A 12,029-nucleotide genomic window follows, 5' to 3' on the forward strand; every position below is an offset into this window, starting at 1 on the left:
ACTCAAATATGGATAAGTAATAGACAACATTTTGCAGGTAGAATAATTTTTATTTAAAACACATCATTAAATTTGTTAATTTGATAAAGTGCAAAATAAAAAACAAAATACCTCTTCCAAAGAGAAACATTCATAATGGTCAGATGAGAGTTTTAACAGTATGTAGTAATTTTATTTAAACATTCAAAATGTACAATAATATTTCATGAAATGTGTAATAATTAATAATTTTATTAGTATACATTATTTACAAACATTATAGGTTATCATTTAACTGCAGCCAAACTGTTTTTGATATGTCGAAATTAATATTGAATATCTGATATCGTTTCGGTTTTCATAATAGATATGTGGTTTTTTAATTCCTTTTTTGACAGCTGAATCCACCATTGTAGTGGGCACACGAAGATACAATAATCACGGCAAATTATAGTTTCAACAGTTAAATAAATTTAGAATTTCCCCGATTGATAGTTTATATATTTTCACATTTTTTCCAGAACAGTTACTATTATCTGACATCAATTCACATAAACATAATAATTCGTCATATTATGAGAAGTAAAACTCATTAAGTGTAATGGATAAACTATTGCACTTAAGGAGTTTTACCTTTGCATATCCTATGCCAATGGATTTGTCTTTATTTGACTGCAATAAATATTATTTACATAAATAACACCCAATAATATCATAATATTTACAATATTTTAAATTAATTTACTTACATCAAAAATCAGTGGTGTCCTTATTGTTAAATATTGTATAATTATTCTTTACAAATATTTAATTTAATATCCCTTTTACACGTTTTATTGATATATATTTGGGATATGTGTCATGTTTTTTCGATATGACAATAAATTGTTGATATTCTTTTTATGTTAGCAGTAACAAACAATAAAATTTGGACATTTTTTTATACATTTTTAAATGTTAAGAATCTTGTATGTATGTATATTTTCCTAGTTTGATAACTATTTCAATTAAAGGATTTTGTTTAAAATTGTTATTATATTACTTGTCACTCACACCCGTTGTGGAGTAACGTTAGAACGCTCGAATCTTAAACCCTGGATCAAATTCACTAATATGTTTTCATATACATGATCGATATGTGTATTTAGGATCTATAGGCAGGACCCGACGATTGAGCGAATAGCTAACAACCATTCATCGTAAAAAAAAGTATGTCCAGGCAAACTCTAGTTTATGGAGTTCCATATGCTATGTATTGGAGTTAAATAATAATTTACCGTTACATGTTTCAGTTTGATGATTGGTGATATTATTGTAAGTTAAAGGTATCAGAATTTCATTTATTGTTTCATTATTTACAATATTATAAATTTAATTTATCGCCTTTATACACAACTCTCTTGGGTGGCCGGTAGAGGTGTACGTGAAGTGACTATCTCATGGCCGTGTAAGGATCTAATTGACCACGTCCCGATGGTTTCCGGTATCTGGAATAGAAAGAAATACAATTAAAAAATATAGCATGAATGGGAGGGAAAAGAAAGAAACCTGTAAAGAGAACTGCTAGCTTGCTGTTTGTCAGATAAATATTATTTTTATACAAAAAGATGTCTGATTTGCTACTGTCCGATTTGCATATAGAAGACGACCTGTCATGGTGGCAACGCGTGCTAGAGGCGTGTTTAAATAATGTATCGTCTCAATTTTTAGAAGCGAGTCCTTTTCTTCTTCGCAGTATACCAAAAGTTTACTAATAATAATTTTAGCATCACTCCTGATCGTTTTAGACATATTGGTATTATAATAAACTTCAAATTACATAAATATATTGATTGATCCGTACACCACAGGAGCGTAAAATGAAATGATAAATTTGGGGGCGTTCCTCATTTGAAAACAGAAGTGCGATTAGCTTTACTGGAGGGGATTGTTAGTTCACAGTTTTAACACGTGGACAAGAAGTTCTTGTTCGACAGTACAGTTAATAGCAGAGAAATGTATAGAGCAAAAGCTTTTTGGTAGGAGAAGGTTTGACCAAGTAACCTCAGAAAATAGCTCAGAATAATGAGACAAACAGCGATTAGAAAACGATAAAGAATGAACAATCTTTTTCGAGTTCTGAGTCATGAAACGTTGAGCAGTTAAATAGGTTTTTTACACCGTCGAGATAACTTTTTTCAATCAGTGTCTCCACTGCTGTCTTCCTTTCCTTGGTTATTATCTAATAGGTATAACAGTAAAAAAAATTGGTTTTAGACTTGCCAATGATTGAGTACTGATAGCTGGTTCTTGCTCCTGCAGTCGAGGACTTCGCGCTGCCACTTCCCATTCTTCCTCTGCTCTCATTTGTGCTATGCCATTTTGTTCTGGAAAAATAATTGTCAAAGAAATTTTATTCTTATTATCCTTATAACATTATGGAAAGTGAGTTATATTGAAATTATCATTGGCCTGCAGCCAAGTATGAGAGGATAATTGAAAGTTATCGATTGGATAAAATTAGATTATTATTATTATGAACTCAGTGCCAAAATCTGATTACAAATCTATTAGCGAAATTTGTGTAATATTAGTAGAGCTAATTTAATATTCTATTGACATTTTGTGATCATATGTTTACATTTAAATTTTGTAAATTGAAGATCGATTAGTAGATGCTCATAATATTAACCTACTGAGAAGATCCAGATAAAATTAAATTTTTATGAGTATCTGTGTATTTCTCAAATAGTGATCAGACTATGGCGCGGTGCAGAATACTTAGGCGTGTAAGTCTCTAAGATACCCGCCTATCTTTAAGAGGCCGATATTGTAAACTTAGATTGCGTCGCCTACAATGTCCATACATAATATAATAGGTAGTAAATCTACAGAAGATAGCAGTGGCCTAAAACGAAATCATTTAAAATATAGTCAAGACATGTCTAAGTCGAGCTAATTTAGCAACTCTGGATCGTGTTTATTGTCAAGTTAATCCAGATGGTCCTGCATCACGCTCTATGACTTTTGATAGTGATTCAGTAACATTTTTAGTGTGGCAGTTATGGAAAAATTAATATTCTGTTATATTATTGTTTACAGCTGCCATTTTTGACAGCTGTTTTGACGTTTCAGTATTATGTACTTACGTATAAACGAAAAATACTCAATTTTTGAGGTTGCTCATCAAAATAATGATATTATGATGTATTTGGCTGTTTTATCTACAATAATAACAGCCACACTTGTAATTATCATATGGATGCTTTTGTTCTGGTACAAGTCAAACCTGTTTTATGTCTGTGATTAATAAAGACACACAATCCATTTATAAAAAAATCATATTTAAAGATTTATCTAGGTGATATCTGTACATTTAACAATTTATTGAATTGACTGATTGAGTACATCTAATATTGAGCTGAAATGCTTGCAGTTTTTGGCAAATGCGGACCATATCGGTGTGAAGTTTGCCACAATTGCATCTGCAATTTAATATGACTTTTGCTGCAGTTAATTGATTCATTGCTTTCCTTAAACATATTTAGGCTCTGTATAAATAAAAAACAGTTTTCTTCAACTTTTTTGTATCCCTAGTTATATTGCTTATCGTATTATCGTTCTAGCGATAATATCTTATAATATGTAATATAAATTGATATATTATAAGAAACATAGTTTGATTATAATATATTACAATAATTACCTTTATTTAATGGTACTACATCTGGATTTCTTTCTTCATGAACGACATTTGAGCACTCTTCCTCTCTTAATCCAGTTACGACTTGACGTGACTTTGTATCAGCTAGGAAAAAGAAAAATAATTTTAAATATCTATTTTTACCCACGGTGGCCGCGCGATCACGCCGTGGGTCTCAGGTTCGAATCCTGGGTCTGGCAAGTACACATATTGTTTTTCAATTTGTGTGTGAGTCAGAGTATGGACCTAATAGGTTGAGCAAGTGGCTGACATCCATTTCTTGTAAAAAACAAAATCTGTTAATACAAACCTCTACTCTGTGGAGGCCCATATGATCCTATTAGGATCGGACATGGTTGAAAAAAATTTTTTTTTTTATACCCCTCCCCTTTTCACTTCAAACTTGTCGATACCTAATTCTAATTACTACAGCTTATATCGAATGGGGAGTAATTGATTATTAATGCCAATTTATGGTCACACCACAGAGATAACATGTCATAAACTCAACATATCAATATTACTATAACTAGGACTAACCATGTATGTGAATTTCTGTGTTTCAGTGTGCAATTTACTAATTCAGTAATGTTTATTCGGCTCATCACATCTCACACAAATATTGTGCTTAATCCATACAATTTAACAATGAGACTAACAAAAAAATATAAACCTTTTATTAAATTTGGTAAGTAGTTATTTGTCTCTAACTGTCAAATTTTAATTTGTTCACATAAGAGGTTTTAATAAGAGCTCAATGATGATATTTCTATTCGGTACATAATGAGCTATTTAAAAATATGAGCTGAATGTTCTGCGGCTTTTGCTATTTTTTTTAGTATTTATACTAGGATAGATCTGACAAAAATATATTAAAACTGATTAAGTACTACACGATAATGATATGTGTAAATTAATCTCATTGATCTCACAAAATGGTGACATGTCATACAAAATGGTGACAAAATATCTTCACATAAATATTTGTTTTGAACTTACTAGGGAATTGTTTGAAGAGTCTATCTCTACACTTGAAGAATATGATGGTGAAGAAAAACAGTAGCAGTGCTGCAATCGTGATTCCAAACAGAAGTATCTTTTGAAGGGAGTTGTAACTACCTGAAATGTTCAATTTACTCTCAATTATTATGGAACCTGTCAGAATTGAAAGGTAGATATTTTACAGAACCAAACAAATTTCTTCATCGATATTGCATATTGTAGATTATCTCACTTTAATCACAGAAATTAGACACTTAATTGGTTGATAGTAGTAGGTATAAAACCCCGTTTACACGTGCATAGATTTACTGTGCACAGTAAGAAAATGTATGGGGAAACATGTATTATCCTGCAGTTGGCAAGATTGCGTGCATGAATCAAACAAGTTTGGAAGCTTCTGAATTGTTCTGATTTTTTATGCGCAAGTAAGATCAGCGCCTGAGCAGTAGAATGATAATGGCGAACCTGCTGGTAAAAAAACCAACTACTCATTTTGAGGTTAACCGATTTTCAATAGCTCATGTCAAAATAGTACTATAAAATGACAACATCGCGTCTCGCTTACTCTTGAAGAATGAGATTGGAGAGACAGTCAGCACTTTTACGTGTAAACAGTTATTGTCACGATAGTTTAAAATAAGCACTATTGCCAACAGTAATTCCATGGATCTGTACAGGCGCTATTATACCATGAAACATAATAAAAATAGCACTACACCTGACGATTTCAATGCCATTTTATCATAATATGGCAACAATTAATAGATAAATACATACTTCATAATAGTTTTGTACTGATTACTACATAGGTAAATATTTTTGTTAAAAAATAATTAAAAATGTTACTGCGTAGGTAGATGACACTAGCATGATTTTTTTTGTTCTGATATCACACCCGGTATATTAAGCCAGTTCCTATTCATTTTGTGTTCCGTAGTGTGTAATATATTATGTAAATAAATATTAGAAAAAATTGCCATACATCCATAACTTTTGCTGAAGCTTATACAAACTGATGTTCATAATAAACCCCGGACAATAAAAGTGCTACATTTTGATGTTTTTGTAAAAAGGTTTCTGGAATAACAGACCTTTGTAGTTATTTGAAGCGTGTGGCATGATGATGAATAATTCAACCGGGTCTGATCTTCCATAGCTGTTCACTGCGAATAGCATTAGCCTCAGTTCTCTTCCGCCAGGAAGTCCACCGACCCGGAACGCTGGCTGGTTTGTGGATAGGTTCGCCAGGTATACTCCCTCTGATGATATCTGCACCGTCAATTGGTAGGTTTGTGGAATCCCTTTATCATCACCTAAAATGCAATAATAATTTGGTGAGATATGTAAAAGAATGGTAAGTTTGAAAAAAAATTTTTCTCTCATATAATCAACGTTCCTTCTAATTTTTCTATGGTGTGTGCGGTTCTGAGCAGTGGCGTAACTAGGGTTGGTGTCACCCGGTGCGGTAAATTTACATCCCCCCCCCCACAAACACTTACACAAAACTTATATTTTAAGGTATTTATTAATTTCAGTGATTTTATGTAATAATATAACAACGATAATTTTTGAAGTAAATAAAAAAAATATCTCAGCTCAAACAGCGATCTCAATCCTATTCTCAATCCTATTCTTTCGTTCTTCGGGTGTTTCCATCATTATTTTCAAAAGTCCACCTCTTTTCAATTTTTTCAATTTCGTACCTAACAGCATCCCGGTGTACTTTTTGACTTAAATGCCTTTTTAAAAGATACAACCTCCATTCAATCCACTTCTTTTCAGACGTAAATTCTCCTTGCATACTTGCTGCGGAGCATATGATGCATTTGACACAATCATCTGTTTCTGAATTAACAAATGTATCACCAATTCTTACTTTTTGCAAATGCATTGGAGATGGCATTTCTGTTTCGACGATCTCAGAGTATGTGGGGGATGAAAACATGTGTGCGGACACATTTTGGTAGGTTTGCACGCACACACACGCACACCTTACAGGGAACATTGGATATAATGATGTAACAGAGAATCATGTCAGCAAACAAATGCGACTTCGTTACACCAACTATCTCGACAAATATAAAGCACGCTATGGCCTCATGTGCTTCATGAACATTAACGGACAAGTTCTAAGCATGTTTGAAAGAAAAACACTCTATAGCAGTGGTTCCCAAAGTTGACTGGGCTCCGACCCATCTAACAAAAATTTCCAATCTTGGGACCCACCTCTTAGCTGCCTTAGAGAAAAGAGGGCATAAATATTGGCAATGCTCAGATTCCCTAGTGACGAGTCGTGGAACTACTTAATGCTGTGTTATTTGTTCTAATTGAAATAAAAAAATATTTTTTATAAGTGTTAACAATATAAATGAAAGACTGTTGAAATAAGAAACACAACTTAAATAAAAAAAATATATTACTTAAATACCTACACCTGCAAGGTTTTTTTTACAAAGTTATTTCAATGGGAAGGATGTATTTGTTTCTTATTTTTCTTCATTACAGTTTTAGCATCAACTTCAACTTTAGTTACTTTTAATCGCAGTGAGTTTGATATATCCAATTTATTTTGGTATTTAGTTTTAATGTTAACCATAGCCGAAAATCCGACCTCACATAGATATGAGGTAGTAAAGAGGAGGAGGACTTTCATAGCTTCATCGAACAGGCAAGGATAATTATCAGCAACCGAGAGCCAGAATTTCGCTAACTGTTTACGATTGAAACTATTTTTCAGTGACGTATCTTCTGATAAATCAATGAGTTCTTCACTTGCTTTTGTTGACATACTAGTTGGTAAGTCGTCTTGAAATGGGTTACAAATCCAAGGCAATGAATCATCTCTTCCCCAAAATAGTCGTCAAAGATATTTATTAACAGTGATAAATGACTGGAAATTTCAGACAGTACGTTCATCTTAGGCTGCACTTGGTTTTCAATAATAAAAGTTTCAAGTGTTTCAAAACAATAAAAGTTTCAAGTGTTTCAAAACAATCATACTTACCATTCTCAATACAACTTTTCCACAACATAAGCTTTTTCATGAACGCTCGAATTTTATCGTGAACTGCAAAATAATTTTTTTTAATTCATGTATACAGTGGCGAGGGCCCACTCAATATTCGCTCGGGACCCACTGGTGGGTCGCGACCCATAGTTTGGGAAACCATGCTCTATAGTATGTGAGGGTTAACAATGAATTGGAGGATATTATACAATTCTCAGCTTTAGAGTTTGTACAAAGATTCATATTGGGAGACTACGCTAGATAAGTTATATGTTACTGTTTTTGCGCTGAACCACTGGTGTCGAACAATCTAATATGATGCAAGTATATGATGTAAGTATTTCATCATGATTCTAAAAGATGGCAATGTGTGTACAATTATTTAAAACAATATCATGCTCATTTCCTATAGCTTGCCTTGCGCATACGGAATTGGAGAGCGCGTATACGCGCTTGTGGCATACATCCGGTTAAATTCTTTTAACCTCACTTCCACGAGACTTATTCTTTCTTTATTCAGTTTTTCTTTTGGAAATCGGTAAAGTTAATATATACACGTATATCTTAAAGGTAGTGGGTAAAGATTGAATGATGTTAACTTTGGGTAGGTAATCACTTAGAAATAGTCAAAACCATATCGTATAGTCATGTAGGGGCAGTCAACCTTTTTGTTTAACGTCTCTATTGGGTAAGACCTATCAGAAAGATACTTCATGTGAAGGCAGAGTGACGTGCTACAGTACGGAACATCTAGTATCTGAATTACGAAACAATATACTTAAGGAAAGTTTTCAGCTTATAATATATTTTTTACTGTTTATATGGATATTTAATAAGTACTCTTGTAGGTGTAGCAGAGAGTTTTTGTATAATCTTATAGTTTTAATGTATTTTTATTTAATTTAACAAAACATTTATTTTTAATAAAAATTAAAAACGTTGAATCCTTTTTGTTTATATTTAATCGAATTTTCGATATGGTGACAATAGAATAAATACTGTAAATAAACAAGATGCCCACTTCATGCTTATCTTTGGTTACTTCTATAATGTTGATATTTGTGATTATTCATCTAATTATTCTAATTTTTTTTAAACTTCTTACACAGGTGCAAGATGTTTTTACCTCAGTACACAAAAGCTTGAACTTGCCAAAAATGAAACTGCAATGCTAAATGGCGTTCAGCTAATTTAAACATTAGCTTTTCATCGATAAATGATGTCAAATGATTTTGGGTATTTAACCCCCCTCCCCATCCAATGGTCATATTTCATCATAAAATGTTTTACCCCCTTGTCTAAATTATGTTACATTTTTTAATACACGTCATAAACAAAATTAGTTGAAAATGATTAATTTCAGCATGACTCACAAATTATTCTCAAAATAAATGAATTTATATTTTATCGATTTTGTGTTGTAACATGCTCTTCACAACACCACACTCTTACAACCCCTTCATCATAAATCATCACATTATACCAGACCCACTCCCCCCTATTAGTGGGTGGCGTCAAATATGGATGACCTCTTAGTAACCCATTTTTACGCTATAATTATGCTCTGTCTCATAGGATAAGGTGTTCTTCAACCTTTTTAGGCAGAATCATAATGTTATGCTTGCATGCCTTTGATTCTAATAACTACACGCCAGAATATTTAATATTTGACTCGGCTGCTATGTAACCCGATGATCTGTCACAATATAATTTATCAACTTTACTAATGTTGAAACAGGCTCAATTTTTAATTATTAAATAAATAAATATAAGAATGTAAGTAACCGAAAGTTGGCGACATCTGTTCCCAAAGCTTACAAGTTAAGTTGGCTTAAAAGCTTTATGTTTGTAACAGAAGGACAGAACCTTCCGAGATAAGTCTTAAGTATTTTTTAGATTAAAGGGGTAGGTACCCACTGTATCTGAAAAAGATGCTCAGACCGGACTGAGGATAAAAATAATTCTAATCCTAACATATATTTACTTTATTCTTTGAGAAATACTACTTAAGCCTTATTTACTTTATTTTGTAAACATTGCATTGTCTCTTAAGCCACTCATGCCCCTTAATTATTTTAGATTTAAAAGAGAAGACGTTGTCTGTAGGTAGATACTTAAATTTTATCTTTTCCATTGTACAGGGTACATACACATTATTCTTTTCATTTATGTTTCAAGATTGTGTGCAACAATTCAAAACCTGTGTAAAAGAAGGGATTCTAAACTAGTCTAATAATTCTGTGGTTTCTGGATAAAATTATGTAAGTCAGTTTGGTTGCAGCTGAGATAATTGGTTTTGAAATTAATCACAGTTTTCAAAATATTCTTGCTGAGAAGTTGATTGGTGTATCTATTTTTTATCTCTTTTACATTATTTATGTATTTACAATAACATTTTTGATATTATGTTATATTCGACGTTGTGAATAAGCAATTTTACTTAGAATTAAAAATGATTTTCTCAATTTAAGCTATTGTGACAAAATCCATGATACACAAAAAAAGACCAAAATTTTATTCGTTACACATATTGGCATTACAATCTTAATTTCGTAAAAACGCTACATAAGAACTTTTACCCTGCAACCACAGAATTTTTATTAATGCGAACGGGTGTATAAGTATATATTTTTAATTTTGACCACTAGCAAAAAGTGTAGTCGTCGTATTGAAATGGTTTTTAATAACATGGTGAAGAAGGAATTGAGAATTTTAAAAACATTATCACAGTAGAACGCCCCAATTTTACATACGCTCCTCTTCTATCCGGTTTCTTAATTTCAAGTGACATCTTTGATGCTTTGAGGACTGATATTTTAACTTTAAAAAAAGGATAGAACACTAAAGTTGCATATTATTTCATTAGTTACGAGTTCGTATCTTGTGTCTGGGTGAAATTTACATGATCGGAATCGAGATCAAACCCGTAAATGTTTATTTATCTATCTACCTTAGCAAGAAAACTGGACTGACTCTTTACCCTACTCAAATTGTTAACTCCAAAATTTGATCCGCCATCAATTTTGCTGACATGCATTTATGAATCAAGGATCGACGGGATGCCAACTCGAAATTGTCACCTCATGAATATATTTTTAATGGTACTTAATACAAAAGATAAGATTTTGTTTTATCAAAATTGATATCGATGGAAAGAGGGAAAGTGTTGGTTGACGGAAAAGGTCAGGGACTTATCCAAGTACAATTTAGAAAAATGTTTTTATAATATGAAGGGATTTTCGATATTATTGCTCACCACAAATTCGTGAATAAAGAGCCCTTCAAATTTTATAGCTGTCTAAGGTAATTAATTTCTTAACATCCTTTGCTGTACAAGTAATAACATTTTTGAAGAATCGGATTATGCCTATTATGTTTGGACACTGATCCATTGCATTCTTTGGGACTTTGAGAGAATACTTGTATTTTTGTAGATGACTGTAGATATTATAGTGATAAATTATAGGATTCATTAAAATTGGCCAAATATGAATATTATTTTGTACCTACTTTTAAATATATTTTGCGTTATTTGCCATCCTTCGGCAGTATGCTGCATACGTAGAGTCCGTATTCTTTATGCTGGCGTTCACGTCACATCGCTCGCGGACGGAAAGCATTGTGTCATGGCGTTCGACTGTTGTAAGTTTTCAATGGAAAGGGGAAACCGCACACCAGCATAAAGAATACGGACTCTAGGTACTTTTTATATTTTAAAATAAGATTCACTGTATCAAATTGAATTTAGTATATTTTTTGATAATATTATTAAAAAATATTATTCCGGGTATTTTGTCACCGTTGAATTCTGCCGCCCAGGTGATGTATTCTAAATTGGGTAACTTCTTAGTTAGCTCACATGAGTACCCACTTGTTACATTGAATGTCAGAAGAGCACTGAGCCGAAATTGTGCATGCGTCAGTTCAAGAGTAAACATATTAACTGGACTTGTTTCAATGCCTTCACTCTTCATTTAAAATGAAAATTAATAATCGTATACAGCTATTTAAAATATTCAAAAATCTAGCAATCTAACATAATATATTACATAATGTCTCTAGTAAAAAGTAAATATTTGTTTCCTTGGATGTATTTCTTTAAGAAAATCTTCTTACCAGGGTCACAGAGAAGCTGAAAGTCGGACGCTGTGAGGTTATGTAGAGCGCAGTTAGCGGGTGGTGATGGTTTTGGTGTCCGTAGTGGCAGCAGACAAGGCATCAGCTGTCTTCCTATTCGGTTGCTCGCCCAGCAGAGTGCCTCTCCCACCTTCTTCACGTTGTGTGCTCCCGGAACGTACTTCATAGAAGAACTCATCTGCGACCATGCGTATTGATCCTTATTAAAAAAAAAATATAATT

General features: G+C 32.6%; 1 protein-coding gene across 1 annotated transcript in view; it reads right to left on the bottom strand.

The window, feature by feature from the left end:
• Positions 1-1,364: 1,364 nt before the first annotated feature.
• Positions 1,365-12,029, bottom strand: part of LOC147072878 (contactin-4-like) — a 51,053-nt gene continuing 40,388 nt past the window's right edge. The window contains exons 9-14 of the mRNA XM_085945744.1: positions 11,787-12,006; positions 5,755-5,976; positions 4,661-4,780; positions 3,665-3,766; positions 2,242-2,345; positions 1,365-1,466 (exon numbers count right to left, since the gene is read on the bottom strand). Coding sequence (XP_085801870.1) covers positions 1,365-1,466; positions 2,242-2,345; positions 3,665-3,766; positions 4,661-4,780; positions 5,755-5,976; positions 11,787-12,006 — 870 coding nt within the window. The remainder of the gene's footprint in view (positions 1,467-2,241; positions 2,346-3,664; positions 3,767-4,660; positions 4,781-5,754; positions 5,977-11,786; positions 12,007-12,029) is intronic.

The sequence above is a fragment of the Rhyacophila brunnea genome, unplaced genomic scaffold, assembly GCF_057557595.1.
Source record: "Rhyacophila brunnea isolate RB1 unplaced genomic scaffold, BYU_Rbru_1.0 scaffold_19, whole genome shotgun sequence".
Lineage (NCBI taxonomy): Eukaryota > Metazoa > Arthropoda > Insecta > Trichoptera > Rhyacophilidae > Rhyacophila > Rhyacophila brunnea.